This window comes from Mustelus asterias, chromosome 9 (genome assembly GCF_964213995.1).
Source record: "Mustelus asterias chromosome 9, sMusAst1.hap1.1, whole genome shotgun sequence".
In the NCBI taxonomy this organism is placed as follows: Eukaryota; Metazoa; Chordata; class Chondrichthyes; order Carcharhiniformes; family Triakidae; genus Mustelus; species Mustelus asterias.
Genome location: NC_135809.1, coordinates 92,242,678 through 92,265,804, shown reverse-complemented (window position 1 = coordinate 92,265,804; position 23,127 = coordinate 92,242,678). Strand labels below are relative to the sequence as shown.

Here is a 23,127-nt window from a genome sequence, read left to right as displayed (position 1 = left end):
GTCGTAGCTGATATGCCAAATTTCACAAGTCTTCTGAGAAAATAGAAGCGTCGGTGGGCTTTCTTAACTATAGTGTCGGCATGGGGGGACCAGGACAGGTTGGTGGTGATCTGGACTCCTAAAAACTTGAAGCTATCGACCCTTTCTACTTTGTCCCCGTTGATGTAGACAGGGGCATATTCTCCTCTACGCTTCCTGAAGTCGATGACAATCTGTGCGGAGGCTATAGTGCCCCTCCTAGCATAAGTGTTTGAGCTGTTACAAACTTGCATTGGTTCCTGCCTGGTAGTTTAATGGTATTATGCAATAACAACTCGCATCAATATAGCACCATGTTGCAAGGCTCTTCACAGGAGCATCAACAACAAAATTGGACAGAACCACGTAAGAAGATATTAAGATAGGTGACCAAGAGCCCAGGACAATGTTCTAGCGTTTCAGAATCAAATACATTTACCGTTAATGAGCAAGATTCATAAAATGAAATTTTGAAAACCGACATTTAGATAAAACAACAAATGAAGAGGTTATGCTTTAACTAATCTCACTGACGAGAGCATTAAATTCATACTTGGTGCTACCTAATGGAGTTACATATGGAAATGGTTTTGAAGTGACAGCACAAAGAAAAAGGATGAGTAATCTAATTGAAGCGAGCAAAACAAACATTTTGCAAAAAATTAGAATTTCTATACAAATGCTTAATGTTGAAATTTAAACAAATATACATATTTGTTCAAATTGATAGCATTTAGAAAATTTTTAAAAATGGACAAAGCTAGACTTTATTCCTCGCTAAAAGCTGTTCTAAAAAATGTTTTAAAAGTACTGCCTGACCTCCTTTTGGCCTCCAGGACAAAATGCAGCCTTTGAATCTAAATGTGGACAGCAATTCAATCAACTCTCTCAGGACACCGCCCTCAAAAGGTTCACCAAACTGCTAAAAGGTTGATGGTATATCAGGTGGCTCAAGCCCCATACACCACCAAACCACCCCCACCCCGACTCCCCCATGGCCCACCCACCTACCCCTTACTCAAGGCATGCAGAGGCTTCAGCCTAAATAAAAGGCCTCAGGAAATTCTCAGTTCTCTACACTATTGCTGCAATTGTAGTGGAAATGCTGGGGAACTTTAATCCAAAGTGTTTAATAATAGTTCCACCTACCTCTGGTATCCCAGCACCACGATTATACGGTCAATCATGTCCTGCTGCTGTTGTGTCTCAGTTGCTACATAAATGGTGAGTTATCAAAGATGAAATGCAGCTTCCAAAGTTAAATGTTGGTAGAAGTGGAACTGCTGGTATGACTGGGAAACTGTGCTGGTGTCCATTCAATTAACAATAGAAAATCCCAGTAAGGCTAATGGAGTGTTGGCCTTTATGTTAAAGGTGCTCGAGTACAAGTGGAGGAAGTTATAACTCAGCTATACAAAGTCTGGGGTACAGATCCTTCTGGAATGCTGCACTTGTTGGGAACATACTTCAGGAAGGATATATTGGTCATGGAGACGGTACAGTGCAAATTCAGTAGAATGATACCGAGGTTTAAAAGGTTAGAACATGTTGCCTAAACTTGGGTTATAGCCGCGAGATGAGAAAGTTGAGAGCTGATCTTAGGAGTTTAGAAATAATAAAAAGGATCTTGAATGGCAGATAGAGAAGTATTGCCTCTCATTTGGAGAAACCAGAACAAGGGGATGCCATTTTAAAATTGGAATTCACAGAAAGGACATGTGAGAGTATGGAATTCTCTTCTTCAAAAGGCAGTGGACCCTGAGCCAGTTCAAGATGGTGTTGGGATTATGGATCAATGGAACTGAGGTACAGTTGGCCATGATCTATTTGAATTGAACAGACTGACATGCTCCTGTTTCTATATAGAACACCACTTAGGGACAGGATAAGATGGAATAGTGATGCCAGTGTGTGACGTAGGTACTGAATTAGATAGATTGCAGATTTCCTCCCCCTTTATAGTCTCAAACAGCATGTTCGTTGTCTGATATTGGTAGGGTTATTTCCAGCTCCTCCTTTCCTCTCCTCAAGGTGTTGATTCATGTGGAGGTATAATTCCACCTGGTAGCCATTGGTCACATGTGGATTTGAGACTGTGAATGCCAACATGTGTTTGAATATCTTCATCCAAACCTTCCTGCAGGGTTTGTTGGGTTGAGTGATGAAGTCCTGGCTGATATTCCCCTTCTTGAAGCCAAGGATATGGACACCACTTGCAGCACCCTCTAATTACCACAGGACAGAGATTTACCCGTCACAAGTTAGGAATTTCAACAGGTAATCTTCCAGATCATTAAGTGACACACCAAACTTCTCAAAATGACCAAACAATTGGAAAAGACCTTTATGGAGAGTACAGTTACCAGATATGCAGGATTCTACTTTTAATGGCAAGCCACATACACGTCGAGTGAATTAAATCCCTTTTGGTTACAACACTTCAGTGTTAATATGCAGCATCCACAAAATGTGCAAGCAATGATATCCTGTGTCATGAGGAAGCCTGCAAGCCTCACAAAGCTGCAAGATATCTCTACTCACTGTCCTCTGGCAAGGAAGTATGAAATGCGTTCATCTCTCTTTGAATAGAGCGCCTCAAATGAACCTTATACAACAGCAGATCACAAACTGGGAGCTGTTGCAAATATATCCAGCACCAGTTTGGAAGGTGCCAAATCCTTAAGTTTATGCCTACGCTCACCTTCACTACCACTGGCAATGTCACCCTGTTATGAGGTTCAGTATGTAGAAGATTACAACGAGAATGTCCTTACCGAACAGCAGAAGCACGTAAGAGAATTGCTCCCTGAACACAATGGACAGATAATCTCCTGCAGAGACGCCTTCTCCCCCTCCTTCCTCTTCCAGCAGCTCGTCATGCTCTGCACAGCCTCTGCTCATTCTCCAAGCTGTGCTGCATTCCAAGAGGGAATGCCCACTATTGCACCCATGTCTCAGAACAACTGGTTTGTGCAAAAGCCCCGCTCCCTGTGGACCTTTCCATTTTAAACTCTGGAAAGCATCAAATATTTATACAATAATAAGTCAGTGGTAAAATCAACAACTAAACTAAGTAGTTGATGACTCCTTTAAATATATTGGTGAGGCCTCCTTCCGTGTTTAAAATAGCTGGAATGCTGAGTTCTAAAATGAAACTGCTGCCTTCAAATCAGTGTGAACTTTTTCACCAATAATCGCTGGCATGACTGGTACCAGGATTGTGTAAGCGCCACTAACTCTTTTGGGCTCAGGGTATTCCTATTGCTGTGGGGAAAAAAATGGGTGATACAAATCTGAACTTTGCATTCAGAGAGCAAGTTTCCACATGAAGGGGAGGAGCAAAACTACAGACCATCAGTATAATAGAAACCAAATTGGGAATGCAGTTTAAAATTCCTTCGCCACCCCATCCCGGGCGAGGAATGTGGAACTCACTGCCACAGGAGTGGTTGAGGCAAATAACAGATGCACTGAAGCAAGGCAAGCACAAAGTTAAAGAAGGGTTATGCTGATAGGAGTTTGAGGAAGGAGTAGAGAAAGCACAAGCAGAACATAAACACTGACACAGATAACTAGAGTTTAATAGCCCATTTCATTCTAGAGAAACTGGTAGCATCACCAACACAGATCACTGGAATTGAAAAACCCATTTCTCTCGAATGAATTTTTGATTTGTTATTGATCACATGCATTGGTGTACAGTGAAAAGTATTGTTTTTTTGCACACTATACAGATAAAGCATTCCGTACATAGAGTACACAGAGGAGAAGGAAAGGAGAGGGTGCAGAATGTAGTGTCACAGTCAAAGCTATGGTGTAGAGAAAGATCAACTTAATATAAGGTAGGTCCATTCAAAAGGCTTTATTTATTAGTGTCACAAGTAGGCTTACATCAAGACTGCAATGAAGTTACTGTGAAATTCCCCATGTCTGATGGCAGCAGGGAAGAAGCTGTTCTTGAAATGGTAGCATCATGACGTGGATCAATGGAGTTGAATAACCCGTTTCTCTAAAATGAAACTGGTAGCATCAAATTAAACTTGCTTTTCAGGTTTAACCTAGTTCTCAAAGCCCAGCAGTTAAAAAGAAATGAGGGAGTAGAAGTCCCCAAACTCACCTTTTCCAGAGTTGGGGACTTGAATACCGCAAGATTGGACTATCGAACCTTAGGCCACCCCTCCAGGACAGGGATCCAAGCCCTCTCCAACTCTTTCAGTAGCAGTTGCAGGCTCCCTTCCTGCAACTGCCATCTGCCCCAAGGTCTCTCTCTCCAACTGGACGCCAAGCCTGCCAATCAGCCTGGTTTCAGGACAGGGGTCCAAGTACAGACACATACAGCGGAACTAAAACTCCACAGCAAGCTGGTAAACCTGGATAGAAGGGTTTCACATTTCCAAAATATGTCTCCCCCCCCCCCCCCCCCCCCCACACAACCTGACCTGTCACGATCAGGCCCATTGAGCATAACCAGATCAAGGACAGCAGGCCACAGGTGTCTTGGTGTCCACTATTCCAACAAATGGATCACAGACACACAATGGTGACAGTGGTTAAGGAAGATAGAGCAAGCGGATTGATTAGGATTCATTTTGACTACAGACATGGACTTGATAAGTTGCTGGGTGGGAGAGTGTGAAGTTGCCTGCTCACAGGACACTCAGTCCAGTTGAGAGTCTGGACTATCCTTGCTGCCAGCAAGCCGCCGGCCCTGAATGGCCAACATGCTGCATCTCGTTACCTGGATTATCAGGTGGACTGCAGGCTGACCCAGCTGATAGGCCCAAAGGTAGGAGTGATGGCAGAATCGGCGCACACAGTGCATTTGTCCCTTTTAGCCCCACAAAAATCATTAGTTACATCTCTGGGGGTCTCTTTCTCTTCACCAGCATTTCCCAAACTTTTGTTTTGCTACAACCCCATTTTAATGCCTCAGACCTTGAGACCTCAGGATGAAAGTATTTTTGGGGTTGGGTGGGGTGGGGAGGGGGTAGAAGAGTTTCTCCCTCATGATAGAGATTGATGAAAAAGGTGGGATTTCTCCAAAGATAAAGAAGCCGTGAACACCTAACCTTTTACAGGTTTTTCCTCCTGCAGCAAATGGACCTCCAAGCATTCCATTAGGCCACGCCCATCAAAGAACAAGGATTTAAAGGGGTCTTGTACAGCAGCCGTCAAAAAAAAAATCAGTGAGTGCCACGGCAGCCATTGCGGTCTCAGAGCTTGCAACCGACCCACAGTTTAGGAAGCCCTGATCTTCACCTTCTGTTTCAATTGGGAAGATTGTGCGTGACACAGGCTGTGTCTTGCTGTCTCTCTGATTTGCACTGACATTCTATATACTTCCTCGGTCCCCAGCCTGCATACAGTAATGAAGCTCCTGCCCCATTCAGGCAGGCACCTGGACAACCCAGTGGAAGGCCCCAGAGCAATAAGTGGTACTCAGCAATTTTAAAACCTCAATGGTCACCTCCAGATCACGTTGACCTCAAAGTTTATTTATTAGTGTCACAAGTACGCTTACATCAACATTGCAATGAAGTTACTGTGAAAATCCCCCAGTCGCCGCACTCCAGCACCTGTTCGAGTACACCGAGGGAGAATTTAGCATGGCCAATGCACCTAACCAGCAGGCCTTTCAGACTGTGGGAGGAAACCGGAGCAGCCGGAGGAAACCCACGCAGACACGGGGAGAACGTGTAGAATCCGCACAGACAATGACCCAAGCCAGAAATCAAACCCAGGTCCCTGACGCTGTGAGGCAGCAGTGCTAACTAGGGATATCAGAAGACCAGCAGATGGAAAAGGAGATTTGTCACATAAAACATGGCATCAGGCTAATATTAGAAATGTTCATTATTTTATTAGGACATTATAATACTCAGATTAGCGGGGAAGGAAGGATGGCATTTTTGTGTCCTTGACTTTTCTTCTATTCCCCATTTTGTTTCCATTCTGTATATAAACCATCCAGAGCCCCTCATTAAATTCCAGCCTATAATTTATTAACAAGCCAAAAAGTGTGTTTTTTCCAAAACTATGCCCATCATCAACATCACTTTGTTCATTCAAAAGGAGCAAGTTGTCAGTTTTTAATTAGTATTTATTTTATACACTGTAGAAATGTATTAGACATTGTATAACTGTGCAGTCAGTTCAAACAATAGAGGGAAAACTCCAGCTGGTTTCCAGGGAGACAGGGACCCCCTGCGTCCAATAGCCATTACGTTTGGCAAATGGAGACACAATTCTCCACAATAAACACTGGAATTAATGATACCTGAAAAAAAAATGTCAATTTAAAAAAAAGTTAAGCATGCACCATGCAGCTTAAAGGAGCATTGCCTTTAGGGAGTGTTTGGCAAACGCTTTTCTTCTTCTGCAGGGGATGGGGGAGAAAAGAGGGATGAGGAAGAGCTAGGAGAATACTGTCATTTTTGGCAGGTCGATTTCTCAAACTCTTATTGCATTATGATGGGATTGTCAGGATGTATCTAAACAATGAAAAGATTTCTCCAGCAACTCAGTGGAGAAGCACAGCATCATGTGTAGCAGTGAACTACATGGACACAACGGTCTCAGAATTGTTCAGCTTAGCTAATGCCAACCAGGTGATGGGAGGGCTGCTGTATTTCTTCCCAGCTAGTAGGGGGGGAAAAAAAGAGCCAGAAGTCCTGCTCCTGATCAGTGACCCCTGCTGGAAAGTACATCTGAGGTTACAGGTAGGAGATCAGGCTCTCTTGAGATAGTTCCCAGGTTTGAACAGCCTGCCAGCACCCATTCACTGAAGAGTGGCCCACTTGGACCAAATACTGGAAGACAACCAGTGCCATTGCATCCTGGCAAGAGATAGCACCTTGAAAAGTGGAGGACAGGGGGAGAAAATTGGCACGAATTATTTATAGACAAGATTTGCCAAACATTGGACAGTGCTCCTTTAATAGTAATGTATGGATTATAAGGAATTTCATAGTGATTATAATACTCTAGTACAAGTTAAACATGTAAAGGAATGATACATGGCTCAAGCCATTTTGTAATCAAAGGTTAAAAACTGAAACTCTTGGGAAATATTGACTCCCATTCTCAGGATTCTGTGCATGACAGAAAGATGGGTGTTTGGAGACATTACATGGATCACATTTATTGCTGAGGAGACTGGTTACCAAGGAGATGGTGCATCCAGCAAACTGGTGGGGGTGGGAGGGTGCAAAAACATAATAAACACAACGTTCTCCCGTTTGAAAACTTAAGACCACCAATCCAGAAGAGGAGAGATGTACTGGAATGTGAACAGGAGAGAGTGTGCAAGGCCACACTGTCCCGTTTCCATTCTTACAACAAAAAAAATACAGAAGCAGAGGCTACGCTTCAGAAACACCAGAAAGATGTGGAGTAATGCAGCTAGGTTAGAATGACCAACAGCCAGTGTTGATACGGAGTGGAGAGTTCGGAGTATGGTAACTGTGTGTATGAACATTCTGATAGGTCAGGTCAGGGCAGCTCTCAGCCGGGAGATGATAGTGTGGACAGCTGAAGGTGAAAGAGTGGGACCGTGAAAAGGAACAATGACAAATGCAGAAAGTTGCATGTTTTATCAGAAAAGTGATGGCAATGGCAATGATTTGTGGCATTAATAGACAGCTAGGATTGGATCACTGACTGACTGGCTTTACAGCAATCTTTGAATAGAAACCCTTGTAATTAATTGCCACTCTCACAGCTCAATTGATCGACAGAAGACTTCTTTCTTAATCACCTCTACCCTCAACTGACTAAAACTCTTCCTCCTCCCCTGGGCTCCTGAAGCGGTTGCATTTTGCTGAGGGACAGGTGGCTTTCCAGAATCTATACATGTGGTATTTCTCTGCGGTTTCACCTTTCACTGCACATTTCTCTGTCCCAGCATCATTGCTGCTGTCTGCTGACATGAAGTAGCAGCAGGACTGATTCAGCCATCTCTTAAACAGGTCCTGCCTATAGGCTTTTAAAATAAGCTGGTGAATACTGCCTCAAGCAGGGCAAAACCAACTGACCGATCATAGCTGGGTCTAATGGCCTAGTCGGAATCCAATGCTTCACTGCCATTGTTACAGTGAAAATAAGCTTGGTTGATAGAGGGTCATTTGAAGGTAGAATAAGGTTTTTCTCTATCTTAAGCCAGTTAAACAAAAGGTTAAGCCACTAAGGCCTATGAGGCACAAAGGCTGAGTTGTGGAGGTTTTACAATTCTTGGCTGTTACATGATCTTTGACCAATGGCTAATGTGATAATAAAATTACCCTGTATATCATCCACAGTCTTTCCTCGGCCTTTAACTTCAACCCAGGCCGTGAAAGCAGTCAGTCTCTCGTTTTGGGCACGTTACCACAGTTCCTGCTCATTTCCAACTCTTCATGGAAGCAAAGGGCTCTCGTGTTGGTTTCTAGATGACATTTTTTTCCATATTGTTTAAATCCATTGAGTAAATGCACGGCCCCTTGCCTGGCAGCTCAGTCCAAAATCTGGGGCATTAACGTGGACATTAAGACTCCTCCGTGTAGTATCCCAGTTTAGCAATAGACATCTCCTTCCTCAGCTTCATCACTTCCCAGTACATCTGTTCCACTGCAAAAGGGGAGAAAACAAATTAAAAAGACAGACTGACATTTCCAAAGCAACTTTTATAAGTACTTTTGAGCGTGCTCATTGTTGCAACTTGGGAAAGATGGCACTTAATTTGCACACAGCAATCTCCCACAAGCAGCAAGGCGATAATAACCAGAATTGTTTTTCTATTGATATTGCTCGAGGGATAAATATTGGCCAGGACACCAGGAATAACTCCACTGCTCATTTGAGATGGATGTGAAAGATCCCAGAACACTACTTCAGACTATAGTTTGGGCCTTGGTTTAAAGCCTCATCCAAAAGCCTATGCCACAATCAATCCCACGCTGGCGAACTGTCAGCTCCCTCGGCCTCCCCACCAACTGACTTCTGGCCTCTCCTCGGCCCCACACCGACCACCAGCTCCCTATATTTTTGTGCTCAAATCTCTGCTGTGGGACACAAACCCACAATGATTCACTCAAGAGGTAAGAATTCACTTCAGTCCAACTATGCCCACACTTTCCATAGAGGTCACTCAATGGTAACCACAACAGTGTACAAACTCCAGACTTCCCTCAAACCTGCCACTTTGTTTTCACTCCCACAATTTACAATGCATCCCTATTCGATCCCATTTCAACATTGGCCTTTTCAACAACTCCACTGCTAACCTCAAAACGTTCACCTTCGATTAAGTGAACAAAAGACGGTTTATGACCTTACCATCTTGTCGGACTAGACCTTGCTGGATATAACGAATATATGTGAAGAAGTTGCAAACAGCAGTAATCTGTGAAGGAAACAGCAGCGCGGTTACAAGCCTGTCAAATAAAATTCAGCCATAGACAGAGATTTTGGATCTGTTCAAATGTTAAAACATCTTGCTCTGAAGTTTCACTGCGAGCAGAGTTTATTTTCTTTTCCATTAGGATTGATGAGGATCAGCACTGAAATACTCGGGATGACACATCAGCACAGTGGTTAGCACTGCTGCCTCACACAGCACCAAGGACTCGGGTTCGATTCCCAGCTTGAGTCACTGTCTGTGTGGAGTTTGCACATTCTCCCCATGTCTGTGTGGGTTTCCTCCGGGTACTCCAGTTTCCTCCCACAGTCCAAAAGACATGCTGGTTAGGTGGATTGGCCATGCTAAATTCTCCCTCAATAAACCCGAACAGGCACCAGAGTGTGGCGACTAGGGGATTTTCACAATAACTTCATTGCAGTGTTAATGCAAGCCTACTTACGACACTAAGAAATACACTTTAAACTAAAAAAACTTGGGTTCAAGTCATGTATTATACAACACTGCTCCTATAAGGTATCGTGGGCTATTCTCATCATCACTGGTTGCCACATTTGAATCAAACTCATAAGGCACTATATAAAAAGACATAAAATGAGCTCAAGAGTCACGGTACACACTGCAGGGTCACCAATGCTGCTACACATAATGGGGGATTGTGCATTGTCTCTGCCCAGAAGAAACGCACATTGTACGCAGAGTGGGTGGGTACACACGCACACACACACAATGTGACGATACTGTGCCTTTAAGAAATGTATTTTAATCATGTTCCTTTGCAGGATTTTGTCAGCACTGTGTTGTCTGCAGCCAGTGTCCTCTAATTGTCACTGAAGCAATATAATGGGCATCGTGTTGATTTTTAATCTCGACTAATGCAGTGTTCTGTGATTTAATGGTCCTTTGGGGATTGCTTAGTGGATCTTCATGTAAACTGTCAATCAATCTCAATCATGTGGTTAGGGACAGCTAACACTTGGAATTTCTGGCCTGGGTCCTAACAGCAAACACAAGTCAACACTGAATTTTTATAGCGCTCCTCTGGTAGGTATATACTTTGTAGAAGAGCGAGCTGGGAATCAAGCGCGATGGAAGGGAATTTGAAAGACGATTAAATGCAGAATCAAAAAGATCAGAGTTCAGGGAGCTTTCAGGCAAGAGGGAATTGGGAAACAGAATTGCAGAGAACAGCCACAGAAAACTGGAAAGGTCAGTCTGAAAAAGATCACAGGAGATGTGCAATAATCTGAAGACAAGGAATGCAGAAGATGACTTTCAGCGAGAGAAGATTAACCAGAAAAAAAGAGTGAATAATTCCAGCGAGAGTGTGTGGAAGAGGAGGAAGTCAACACTGGAATCAATTTTCTGGGATAGAGAGTGGCTGTGGGTGCTGGTGAGTAAAAGGGGTCAAGTGTCTTGGTCTGTGGGACACAATTCTTGTTCCAGCAGAGTTCTGGATTAAATAGAATTTGCACAGCAAAGCTCTTGACAAATCAATTCTTGAAGCACTGAAAGCCTGGATATGGACAATGCAGCGACAGGAAGAGATAGGATTGTGAGTGGGCAATGTTCTGGGGTACACAGTAGTGGGGCTCGAAATTCAGTTTTGCATTGAACAGAACAGCAAGGCAGCAGATCCCGTGTGTGCAACTCGACTGCGCAGCTAGAAGATGGAGTTGGATCAAGAGCACGATCGAGCCAGTGACAACCAGGTAAGATGATGGTTAAGGTATTCAACTGCAGGAAATTCTGGCTGAACCAGATACCGGAGGTCAGATAGTAACAGAACTGGCAGCCCAAAGTCAATGGTGACAGCGGGTGACGTATTCTGTGTGTTTGTGAAACTGGTGCTGAACTTCTAGACAAGGCTGCAAAAGGATAGAGTGGAACCAAGGATAGAACACCGGGATACAAAGTGGGTCACTATCTGGATGTGGGAGAAGACACATCAGGGGATGGGAATGACAGGGAGGTGCGGGTCCGCGGGTTTCATAGACTCAAAAGAAACACTAGAGAAGAACGCAAAAGCTCTCTCTTCTTTCTGCCCCCCCCACCAACCCCCAACTTTGGAAGCATCAGGACTCTCCCCTCTCTTCCCACCCACCCCTTTGCAGACATTGAGGCTTTTCCCACTCCGCACACAAAGGGAACCCTCCCCACAATGGTGGAGGGTTATCACCCCCCCCCCCCCCCCACCAGAGCCCCCTAGGCACTGCCAGGGGGCACTGACCACCCTTATCCCTCAACCCCCAGGATCTACAGGTGTGCTGGTCTGATGTTACACTGCTGGGGAGAGACAGAATACATCGTGGGCAGATGCCCTCACTGGGTGTGAACCTGATTATACCACCAGCAGTGGTTGGGGGGGGAATTCCGGTTTTGGTTACAGGATTGGTGCAGTGGCTAACAGGGCCGCTAGGTGGTGTCCACTGTGTTACATTCCTCCCCTCCTTTCGTCTTCTACATACCCTGGACCTGCAGGATGGTGAAATGTAGAAATAATTTCCTGAGTCTCCCAGCTTGATGCGATGTTTACACGTTCTGGACAGGCCACTCAGTGCACATTTCCTGTTAAGAGGGAACAAAGAGTCACACAGTAAAGCACTGATCCCAGTTAACTCCCGATCAGGATAACATATTTATAAGTAGTGTGTACATCATTTAAATCCAGCCGAGAGTCCAAACTCGGCCTATTAAGTTTGGACAGGGCTGGCGTACAGAGACAGTTGTTAATGATAAACAGTATTATCTCAAACAGGCCCAAGAGATGATGGGCTAGCGTCTCCTACGTTTTCTATAGTTTAACTGATCTTCGAGGATTGCACTTAGACGGCACTGAAGAGAGGCCTGGGCTGGAGAATTTTAAAGACAAGATTGGATAGGCTGGGATTGTTTTCTTTGGAACAGGTGAGGCTGAGAGGAGGTCCAATTGAAATGTATAAAAATGATGAGGATTTTGGATAAGATTGTAAAGGAAGGATCTATTCCCATTGGCTTCCAGGTCCGTAACCAGGAGGCAGAGATTGAGGTTGGAGTTTCAAAGGGATTTTATGGGGAAACATTTTCAACCAGAAATGAGGAAGAGGCTCTGAAACTCACTGCCTGAGAGGATGGTAGAGGCAGAAATCCTCATAATATAAGTGCTTGGGTATGTGCTTGAAGTGCTGTAAACTACATGGCTATGATCCAAGAGCGAGTAAGTGGGATTGGGCTGGAAGTTTACGGGTCATCTGCAGTCACATTGGGCTGAATGGTCTCCTTCTGTGCTGCAAATTTCTTTGATTTCTATTACCTCATATCTGGCCCCAAAATGGCTGTTCACCTTTTGGACAAGTAACACCTCATCATAGAATCATAGAAACCCTACAGTACAGAAAGAGGCCATTCGGCCCATCGAGTCTGCACCAACCACAATCCCACCCAGGCCCTACCCCCATATATTTACCCACTAATCCCTCTAACCTATGCATCCCAGGACACTAAGGGCAATTTTTAGCATGGCCAATCAACCTCAGTGACTCCACTATATTCTTCCCCTGCCACATCCTTTGACCAGTTAAGTAGGGCAAGAAGTCACTCGGATCCCTGCTCACTTCCTTCTGAGATAATACACAAATTGCCCAGCTACTCAGCTCTCCATTAAAAGGCCCTTTTTGTACTTGAGGAAACTAATTAGTCTGTGTCCCCCTGTAGCAAAACAGATTAGAAATTACCATTGTTTGTAATTGTGCAAGTTTATTTCAGCATCTACACATGTGCTAGACTCAAACCATTAGTTCAGAGGTTAGTTTAACTTAGAATGGAGCTGAAATCCATCAGAATTGCTTTCTTCCATTGAAGTCAATCAGCAGTAAAATGGATGCCCCCACGCCTCAAACTGCACTCGCTTTTCCCAGGTGGAAAGGAACAAATTCCAGAAGTATGATGGAGTTGACCATACCTTGGGCATTACTTCAACCCAAAATAAAATGGTTAAAAATGGCCAACTGCATCTTGTCATGTGTGTCAAGGAATGGCTAAGTGCTGTTTACATGTTCTTCTATCCTCTGTTCCTTCCAGTTTTTTTTTTTGGTTCCATTTTGTTTCTCTTTTTATATTTTGCTTTTACATTCTGTCCGGCTGGATGATTCGCAAAAGCAATTCTCTTTTATTTCCCTTGGTGACAGTGGAATGAGAGGGTGAATGTTACACAAGCCTAGAGTATCGTCTTCCGAGGTGTCCCAGGGGTACAGCACTTCCTACTTGATCTGCAGGAATTATAGGAATTTAGACAATCATGGAAAATATTCCAGCAATTGCCAACCCTGTCAGATACAAAGAGGCCCTGTAGCACTAATCCCTCCAGCACCACATTCCTGAAGCAGAGAGATTTTTCACAATTTTCTTTTATTCTGACGGTGCTGATTAATGTCGGGTTACAATGACGGCGGGCCCCAACAGCCCTCTTACAGCTTTCTCCGTTAGCTACATTCTGAGATGGTGGATGTGAGGGGAACAGCAGACATGGCATTGTGCTCTCCCCATGGATTATTTAAGCCCCTTTTGTGCCTCGTGAAATCAAGAGTTGTTTTTAAAAATCTTCAAAATAAATGCCACTACCCAGTGGCTAATCTCTTTCTGTCCCTAGGTGACAGACACAGGAAAATAAATGATATTTCCACCCGCTCCAGCCCTGGTTCACTGACTCCCTCACAGAACAAGACCAGTGATTCGGTTGATCATGTTCTTTTCAGGAAACAGTATATATATGAGTAACTTGAGACATGGTGTGGCAGTGTAACCTGCTTGAGAGGCAGCAAAACACTTTGGAACACTGGTTCCTAATGCTCTGAGCCACAGAGTGTCAATCCTGGGTTTGGGTTGGACAAATAATGGAGATCGATTGCTACGGGCAGTCAAATACTCGATTCTCATTGCAACATGTGCTTGCCAGCAGGGTGGAGGGGGAATTAGATTGTACTTGAGTCTAGATTTGTCTAGCAATTCCTATTTAGCCATGATAAACTATGCTGCCTATTGCTCCACACCTAGCTCACCCCAGCATTGCTCTCCCTACCCCAATACAGATTGTCACTAACCTATACTCCCCCAATCCAATATAGATACCGATTCAGTGGCAGTGGAGATTCCTCTAAGATCACATCCCCATACGATCTATCAGAGCAATACAGATGATCAATACCCTGAGATGGCTCCCATATGAAGCCAGAATTAGGATCCCTACCTTATAATAATCTCTCCCATACACATTACTCCATGGGCAGCACGGTGGCACAGTGATTAGCACTGCTGTCTCACAGCACCAGGGACCCAGGTTCAATTCCAGTCTCGGGTCAGTGTGTAGAGTTTGCACTTTCTCCCCGTGTCTGCGTGGGTTTCCTCTGGACGCTCCAGTTTCCTCCCACAGTCCAAATATGTGCAGATTAGGTTGATTGGCCATTCTAAATTGACCCTAGTGTCAGGGAGATTAGCAGGGTAAATGTGTGGGGTTACGAGGATAGGACCTGGGTGGGATGTTGTCTTTACAGATTCAATGGGCCAAATGGCCTCCTTTTGTACAGTAGGGATTCTATGATTAATTTAGTGGGTATAACGAATGTCATAATGCTTGGCCTGGGATATGAAGAAAGGGCAGAATTCCGGCCGGGCTTTGCGATGGGAAGGCTGTGACCAGTAAATTGGTTGGTTTTGATATCTTGGGGGATTAGTGTGCTGCCATAGTTGTTCTACAATTAAAACACGCTGCTTTAAAAGGGGAACGATGTGGAGTCTGGTCATCTCTGCTGAAAATGTCTTAGGATTTAGCTTGCAGTGTGTTACCACAATGCAGCAATTTTAAAAGCGGAGGTGAAGGGCCATAATGGTGACCTCACCATCAAAATGAAGAGAAAGATCATACTGAAGGAAATGGGATGATAAATCAGGAAATAACATTCGGAGTAGCACCTCAAACTCAATAATGCTGGGTTTTAAAAGCTCACCCACGGAGGCATGGAAATTCCGCAGAGTTAGACCCTGGGAAATGAGATGAACACAGGACAGTGCAAATCAGCGTTGGTTTCAATAAAATGAACTAACAAGCAGGAATAAGCACACTAGAACACTGAAAGTTAGTGACAACTTTCCCCCAGTCAGACAGCAGTTTGGATTACCATCGATGAGTGCTTATGTAAACAGCATCCCTCACACTGTTGTACCTGTTGTGGGAGGCACTCTCAGCTACACTTATCTGCCCATATCGAGTTAGGGAAGAGAAGGTGCAAAAAAAAAAACCCCACAGTGGTTTCCTGTTTGTACACGGTTACACCAAAACCACAGCACAAATATTTGTCCGCAACGATGGATTTGAAAAAAATATAAATTCAACAAGAAAAATAAAAATGTAAAGGTTTCAACTTTAAAGGACTTTCTATAGAGAGTCACCTTTTGTGACATTAGGATATCCTTCACAGCCAATGAAGTCCTTTTGAAGTATATTCACTGTTGTAATAGAAAGAAATGTTGCAGCCAATTTGTGCTCAGCAAGATCCCACAAACAACAATGGGATAAATGAGCAGTTAATCTGACTTTGTGATGTTGGTTGAGGGATACGATGCTGGAAAAAGGGCAGCATCTTGGCCAAGTTGTCATGGGATTTTTTTTTAAAAACCTTCATCCAATTAAAGGACAGATAGAAACCTCTGGCCTAAAAGATGGTACAGTGCTCCAAGGAAGCATCAGACTATCTTGGTTTGTTGACAGCTCTCTGACGAAGCTAAGCCTGACATAAAACTCAAGTTAACGAAAGAGTTGTTCACTGCTGTGAAAAAGGTTCATATGTGAAGAAAACCTCCCCTTTTCTACCAAAATCGTTAAGCAATTTCAAAAGGAATGATATTGTAATTTTACTGAAACTCGCAATTAAAAGAAATCTCAAATTCAAACAAAATTTCCCCTGGGAATGAAGGGAGTTGGAAAGAGGGAAGCTGTATTGAACATTCCACCTGAAGTACAACAGAAAGTTCTGGAATACCCTGCTCCGGAAGATCACCAAAATCAACAGTTAAAACGTCAATCAGACATATCTTTGAAAGTGAAGGAATTGAGGCCAATGAGGAGAAAGTGTGCAAGGTCGGCCGATAAATAGTGTTGATGTTTCAAAGTCTTTCTCCAATCCATTAAAATGTATATATAACAAGCACTCAGACAATATAAAGCGAGCTCATTGATCATATACCAAATATATTCACATTTAACTCTTCCCCAACATGCTATCCACTGGGAATGCTTTACTAATTTTTTTTTATACTTTTCCAATTCAATCAAATCAAGTCCAATTCAGAGTCTCAACAAGTTGAGACATTTCCGATCCAGGCTGGCAAGACAGGGCAAGCGACCATTTACCCTGTCCTGGGCCTGATCTACATGAGCCAAGCTGATTGGAGGAGGGAAAGCAATTCCTCCTCCAAGACTTGATCTCATTTGCATCTTAGCCAAAAGGCCGAGATACCGCTTTTAAAAATTGCTTCATATGAAACTTCAATGTAACCTAATGACCTCAACCAAGTGCAGCATCCAATCCATACTACACTTGATCTTAGCCAAAAGGCCGAGAAGCGATATCCTGTTTCAATCCAGATCAGGAATTCCACTTATCAGAATTTTCAAGAAGAAAAGGCCACAGCTCCATCCCATCACTAACCTCTTTATACTGAGCCCAGCCAGACCACTTGCATTTTCCTCCTGCCTCCACACGAAACCCTGTGGCCTTATTTACTGCAGAATCAAGTGTCCAACCATTTTATTACATTATTTAACCCAGTACATATTTATTATATATGGGACAGTTGTTAAAAACCAGGTCTGCATTCAGCCAACTTGAAGTAGAATATATCAACTGAGTTGACATTCATTGGACTGGAGTAGAGTGGATGCCAAAGTCTCCACTCAATAGATTAAGACAGACTAAAGCAAACACTATATCGGAGGTGATGTATACCAAGCAACTATAGATTAATACACAGTCTACGTTCACTATGCTGGGCTGGAATACACAAACTAATTCTAAATTATGTTGGATCACAGTCAATTTTTTTTTTAATTGAATCTACATTCACTGCGCCAGGGAAACAGTCTACACAAACTGACCCCACAGTCACTGCGTCAGGGAACAGTCTACACAAACTGACCCCACACTCACTGCGCCAGGGAAACAGTCTACACAAACTGACCCCACAGTCACTGCGTCAGGGAAACAGTCTACACAAACTGACCCCACACTCACTGCGCCAGGGAAACAGTCTACACAAACTGACCCCACACTCACTGCGCCAGGGAAACAGTCTACACAAACTGACCCCACACTCACTGCGCCAGGGAAACAGTCTACACAAACTGACCCCACACTCACTGCGTCAGGGAAACAGTCTACACAAACTGACCCCACACTCACTGCGTCAGGGAACAGTCTACACAAACTGACCCCACACTCACTGCGCCAGGGAAACAGTCTACACAAACTGACCCCACACTCACTGCGTCAGGGAAACAGTCTACACAAACTGACCCCACACTCACTGCGTCAGGGAACAGTCTACACAAACTGACCCCACAGTCACTGCGTCAGGGAAACAGTCTACACAAACTGACCCCACACTCACTATCCCAACTTCCCTTTCCACTGAACTAATCTTGTCTTGTTGTGGATACGATCGTTACATCTTGCTTCTCAGCAGGAAATAATGTTCAGAATTGCATAAATGTTACAGGGTGAAGGATAAAATGCAGCATTATTCTGCACTTTTCGTTAAATATCTCAGTTTAGGTGAACGTTAGATCATCAGTTGTTTTTTCCCTTTTGTTTAGATATTGCAGTGAACCAATGCTGCTCAATAAACTATTGACAAGCTGGTGTTCATCACCCTCTGAGCTGTGCTCCGAAAGCTTATGGTATTTGCTACCAAATAAACCTGTTGGACTTTAACCTGGTGTTGTGAGACTTCTTACTGTTCATCACCCTCTACAGAACATCTTCAGAACTGCAGAACCAAATTGAGACAGTATCCGTGCAAATCAACTCTTCTGGATGTCGTGCTTACGAACACACCATACACAGACAGGAAGCGCCCTCCGCCACCCCATGCCCTCCCCTCACTACAAATACACACACACACACAGCCCCAAACCCCTCAAATATAGACACAGACAGGGGGTACCCTCCCCCCTCACTCCAAATACAAACACACACAGGGGGTGCCGTCCCCTCACCCCCTACAAATACAAACACAAACAGGAAGCCTTCCGCCCCCCCCCCCCCCCCCCCCCCAACCCCATTACAAATACAGACACGCAAACCCTGATTTTACCAGCACAGCCACCCCGAAACTGGGATGGGCGAGGCTCGCAGAACAACATTCCCCGATCCTTGGGCACGATCGAGAGAGCCTCGGGCACGATCGAGAGAGCCTCGGGCAACCGTGCCAGTAAAATCAGGGCCACAGACAGGAAGACCCCCCACCAAATACAAATACAGACACACAGACAGGGGGCCCCTCTGCAGATACAGATACACTTGTATGGATTCTTCGCCTAATTTCTGGAAGATTGTTAATTATCCAGAGAAAACTGTTGTCATCACGGAAAACATTTCCCGTGCCAACAGACTAAGAAATACTGACAATTCCTGTGACACAGTAAGAAGTTTAACAACACCAGATTAAAGTCCAACAGGTTTATTTGAAGTCCAACAGGTTTATTTGGTAGCAAAAACCACAAGCTTTTGCTACCAAATAAGCCTGTTGGACTTTAACCTGTTGTTGTTAAACTTCTTACTGTGTTTACCCCAGTCCAACACCGGCATCTCCACATCAATTCCTGTGACAGACAGAGATTGGAATGGTTTTAATCCATTCAGGGGCTCTGTGCACCACCGATAAGGAGATGATTTATTGAGCAGCCATCGTTGCCCTCGAGAAGGTAGTGGTGAGAAGCCTTCTCGAGCCGCTATAGTCTATTGCGCTGAAGAGATTCCACACAGCGCTGCTAGGGAGGGAGTTCTGGGATTTTGACCCAACCACGATGAAGGAACGGCGATACTGTTCCATGTCAGGATGGTTTGTGACTTGGGATGGGAATTTGCAGACAGTGGTGGTTCCTGTTTTGTTCTTCCAAGTGGATCTCTGCCCCCACAGATCTCTCAGGTCCTCTCGCAAAGGCCCACGGAACATGTTTGAATACATCTGCGCTTCTCTGTGCCAGTGACATTCTTCAGTCCATCCAGGTTCACAGCCTCTGCTGCAACAACGCAAGATCATGCGTTTTCTATCAGCCATCCTGCAGCTCGGGAGCGGCAATTTAGAGCCAGTTTCATGATGTATAGGCTGATGGCCACTACAGCTGGAATTACAAATGTCCCATTCATTTTACTCTGGAACGTTGCAGCCAGCAGGCAGAGAAGGTGCGAATTGCACCAATGTGAATTAGATTTAATCCCAGAGAACAGGCATTCTGCAGCACCACAGCCCCAGAATAATAGGATTTATGAGTCATGAGGAGTTTGCAGAAGCGGTATTAATACTGTGAGTAAAAGCTGGACGCAAACAAGAGTTAATGGGCATTAGGATCAGGGATATCTATGTAAACACTTACGTCAATACTTCAGCCCGCCACCCACTAGAAGAGAGAAAGAACATTACATCAAGAAGCAAATCAGACCAATTAACACCAATCAGATCAAAAGAAATGAAGGAAGAACACGTCCTTACTTTGGTCCTCCACATTCTATCGCTGAGGCCTTGACTACTGGCAACGCTTGAGCCGCAGCTGGCTCGATACTCAAAGTGTTGCTCTCCACAGCAGCCTGGACTGCTTCCGTCAGCTGTGAGAGAGAGTGTGAGAGAGAGTGTGAGAGAGAGTGTGAGAGAGAGTGTGAGAGAGAGTGTGAGAGAGAGCGTGAGAGAGAGCGTGAGAGAGAGCGTGAGAGAGAGCGTGAGAGAGAGCGTGAGAGAGAGCGTGAGAGAGAGCGTGAGAGAGAGCGTGAGAGAGAGCGTGAGAGAGAGCGTGAGAGAGAGCGTGAGAGAGAGCGTGAGAGAGAGCGTGAGAGAGAGCGTGAGAGAGAGCGTGAGAGAGAGCGTGAGAGAGAGCGTGAGAGAGAGCGTGAGAGAGAGCGTGAGAGAGAGTACAAGACAGGGACACAGCACAGATTGGGGGTGGGGAGACACAGCATGCCATTGAAAGAGCAAAAGAGATAGACACAGAGAGGCACATTAACAGAAGCAGCAAGACATTCAGTCACAGAGCAGATATATAATAAAGATGGAAGGGGAAAGCCATCAAAAAGAGACAAAAAAACATTAACCCGAAGAATTTTCCATTTGTTCACAAGAGATTCATTTTACCCTTTTGTGGATTGAAAAATAGTTAAAAGTCAAATAATTACAAAGGGTTTTACCCCCCCATCCTCTCACCTATCTTCTCAAATTCCTCAGTCTCGGGTTTCATGTCCTGATGCAGACTGCTTCTCTGGAGTTATACACAAGGCAGCAACAGGAAGCAGCTCTGGGCCCATTCCACACTAAGAGTTTTAACAACACCAGGTTAAAGTCCAACAGGTTTATTTGGTAGCAAATGCCATTAGCTTTCGGAGCGCTCAGCGAAACTCAGCAGAAACTGATAGCCAAGTTCCGCACACATGAGGACGGCCTAAACCAGGATCTTGGGTTCATGTCACACTATCGGTAACCCCCACAGCTTGTCTGGACTTGCAGAATCTCACTGGCTGTCCTGTCTGGAGACAATACACATCTCTTTAACCTGTGCCTAATGCTCCCTCCACTCACATTGTCTGTATCTTTAAGACTTGATTAGCTGTAAAGATTCGCATTCTAATCAGTATTCTGTAACTTGATTTTGTGTCTCTGTATGCCCTGTTTGAGAGCAGATATCCACTCCATGGGCGGCACGGTAGCACAGTGGTTAGCACTGCTGCTTCACAGCTCCAGGGTACCGGGTTCGATTCCCGGCTCGGGTTACTGTCTGTGTGGAGTTTGCACATTCTCCTCGTGTCTGCGTGGGTTTACTCCGGGTGCTCCGGTTTCCTCCCACAGTCCAAAGATGTGCGGGTTAGGTTGATTGGCCAGGTTAAAAATTGCCCCTTAGAGTCCTGGGATGCGTAGGTTAGAGGGATTAGTGGGTAAATATGTGGGGGTAGGGCCTGGGTGGGATTGTGGTCGGTGCAGACTCGATGGGCCGAATGGCCTCCTTCTGCACTGTAGGGTTTCTATGATTTCTATGATTTCCATCTGATGAAGGAGCAGGGCTCCGAAAGCTAATGGCATTTGCTACCAAATAAACCTGTTGGACTTTAACCTGTTGTTAAAACTCTTACTGTGTTTACCCCAGTCCAACGCCGGCATCTCCACCCCATTCCACACTCCAGTTACTGTACCTTACTTTCAAAAAGTAACTGATTACATTCATCTTTGTTACCCTATAAACGTGCCCTCCAATCAATACAAGTTGTATTTTAATAAGAAAACACATCCTGAGGCAGTTTTAAAGTTTATTTATTATTGTCACAAGTAGGCTTAGGAGGCAGAAGGGAAAATGATGGTCAAAAGTTGTTAATTTGAGTAAATTTATAAATCCTGAAAGTGCCAATTCCCTTGATTTGGCCAGAAACCCAATTTGAGAAACTCAAAACCCAACGTCAAGGCAGATCATCCCGAGACACCTCAGATGCATCTGGACAGGGTGAGATCTACGGGGTACAGAATAAATGTTCATCCTCCAGATTACTGGCACCCAGGCAATCACCTCGCTCTGTCTGGTGACAGCTCATCCCAAAGGTTAAAACTCACCTCATGTTTGGCAAAGGAGAGACACGGACTGATGTCCTCCTGGTAAATCCTCTCCAAGAACGGGCAAGCCTTGTCCAGGGTTGGTTCCTCTTTCCACGCCTGGAACTCTTCAAATAAAATCAGGTCAATCTGAAAGCAGCAGGTCAGAGGCATCAGGAACAACAGCTTTCAGATCCAACCTCAACAGGCAGACAAGAATCTCCTCCCGATGCCCAATATACTGACTCGTCTTCCTCCTTAACCCCCTTCAACACTGACCCTCACTGTGGTAAAACCCCACACACACATACCAAATAACCAATCAAAACTATAACCAGCAGATGTCAACAAGCTATTCTACCACAGAATGCAGCATAGCCAAACAAAATCCTGGCCCAATGGGTTAAACGAGGGAGAGCGCTGAGGCGGGCGGGGGGGGTGCCCCAGTCTGGGGAGGGGACCATTCGATAATGGGTTAATTGGGGGGGGGGGGGGCAGAAGGGGATGCCCCAGTCGATGATAGGTTAATGAAGGAGGGGAGGTGCCCCAGTCAATGAGGGAGGGGGGGTGCCCCAGTCAATGATGGGTTGAGTGGGGTGGAAACCAATCGATAATGGGTTAATGGGTTAATGATGAGGGAAGGGGGGTGCCCCAGTCAATGATGGGTTAATGAGGGGGGGGGGCGGTGTGCCCCAGTCGATGATGGGTTAATGAGGGAGAGTGACCCAGTCGATGATGGGTTAATGAGGAAGGGACTGGATCCAGTCGATGATGGGTTAATGAGAGAGGGCGGTGACCCAGTCGATGATGGGTTAATGAGGGAGGCGGGGTGCCCCAGTCAATGAGGGGTTAATGAGGGAGGGGGCGTGACCTAGTCAATGATGAGTTAATAAGGGAGG

The 23,127-nt window shown here is 44.8% G+C and overlaps 1 protein-coding gene and 1 non-coding gene across 12 annotated transcripts in view; both read right to left on the bottom strand.

The window, feature by feature from the left end:
• Positions 1-5,492: 5,492 nt before the first annotated feature.
• Positions 5,493-23,127, bottom strand: part of rab3il1 (RAB3A interacting protein (rabin3)-like 1) — a 62,598-nt gene continuing 44,963 nt past the window's right edge. For 4 of the 11 annotated variants that reach the window (XM_078220572.1, XM_078220567.1, XM_078220570.1 and 1 more), the window contains 6 exons: positions 22,250-22,378; positions 20,156-20,268; positions 20,040-20,063; positions 11,881-11,980; positions 9,331-9,397; positions 5,493-8,622 (listed from right to left, as the gene is read on the bottom strand). In XM_078220572.1, coding sequence (XP_078076698.1) covers positions 8,540-8,622; positions 9,331-9,397; positions 11,881-11,980; positions 20,040-20,063; positions 20,156-20,268; positions 22,250-22,378 — 516 coding nt within the window. In that variant the 3' untranslated portion in view covers positions 5,493-8,539. The remainder of the gene's footprint in view (positions 8,623-9,330; positions 9,398-11,880; positions 11,981-20,039; positions 20,064-20,155; positions 20,269-22,249; positions 22,379-23,127) is intronic. The other 7 variants (XM_078220578.1, XM_078220574.1, XM_078220577.1 and 4 more) reach the window with 3 other exon arrangements.
• On the bottom strand, positions 16,819-17,013 carry LOC144499370 (U2 spliceosomal RNA). The gene has a single exon (XR_013498838.1). It is a non-coding gene; the product is annotated as a U2 spliceosomal RNA (small nuclear RNA).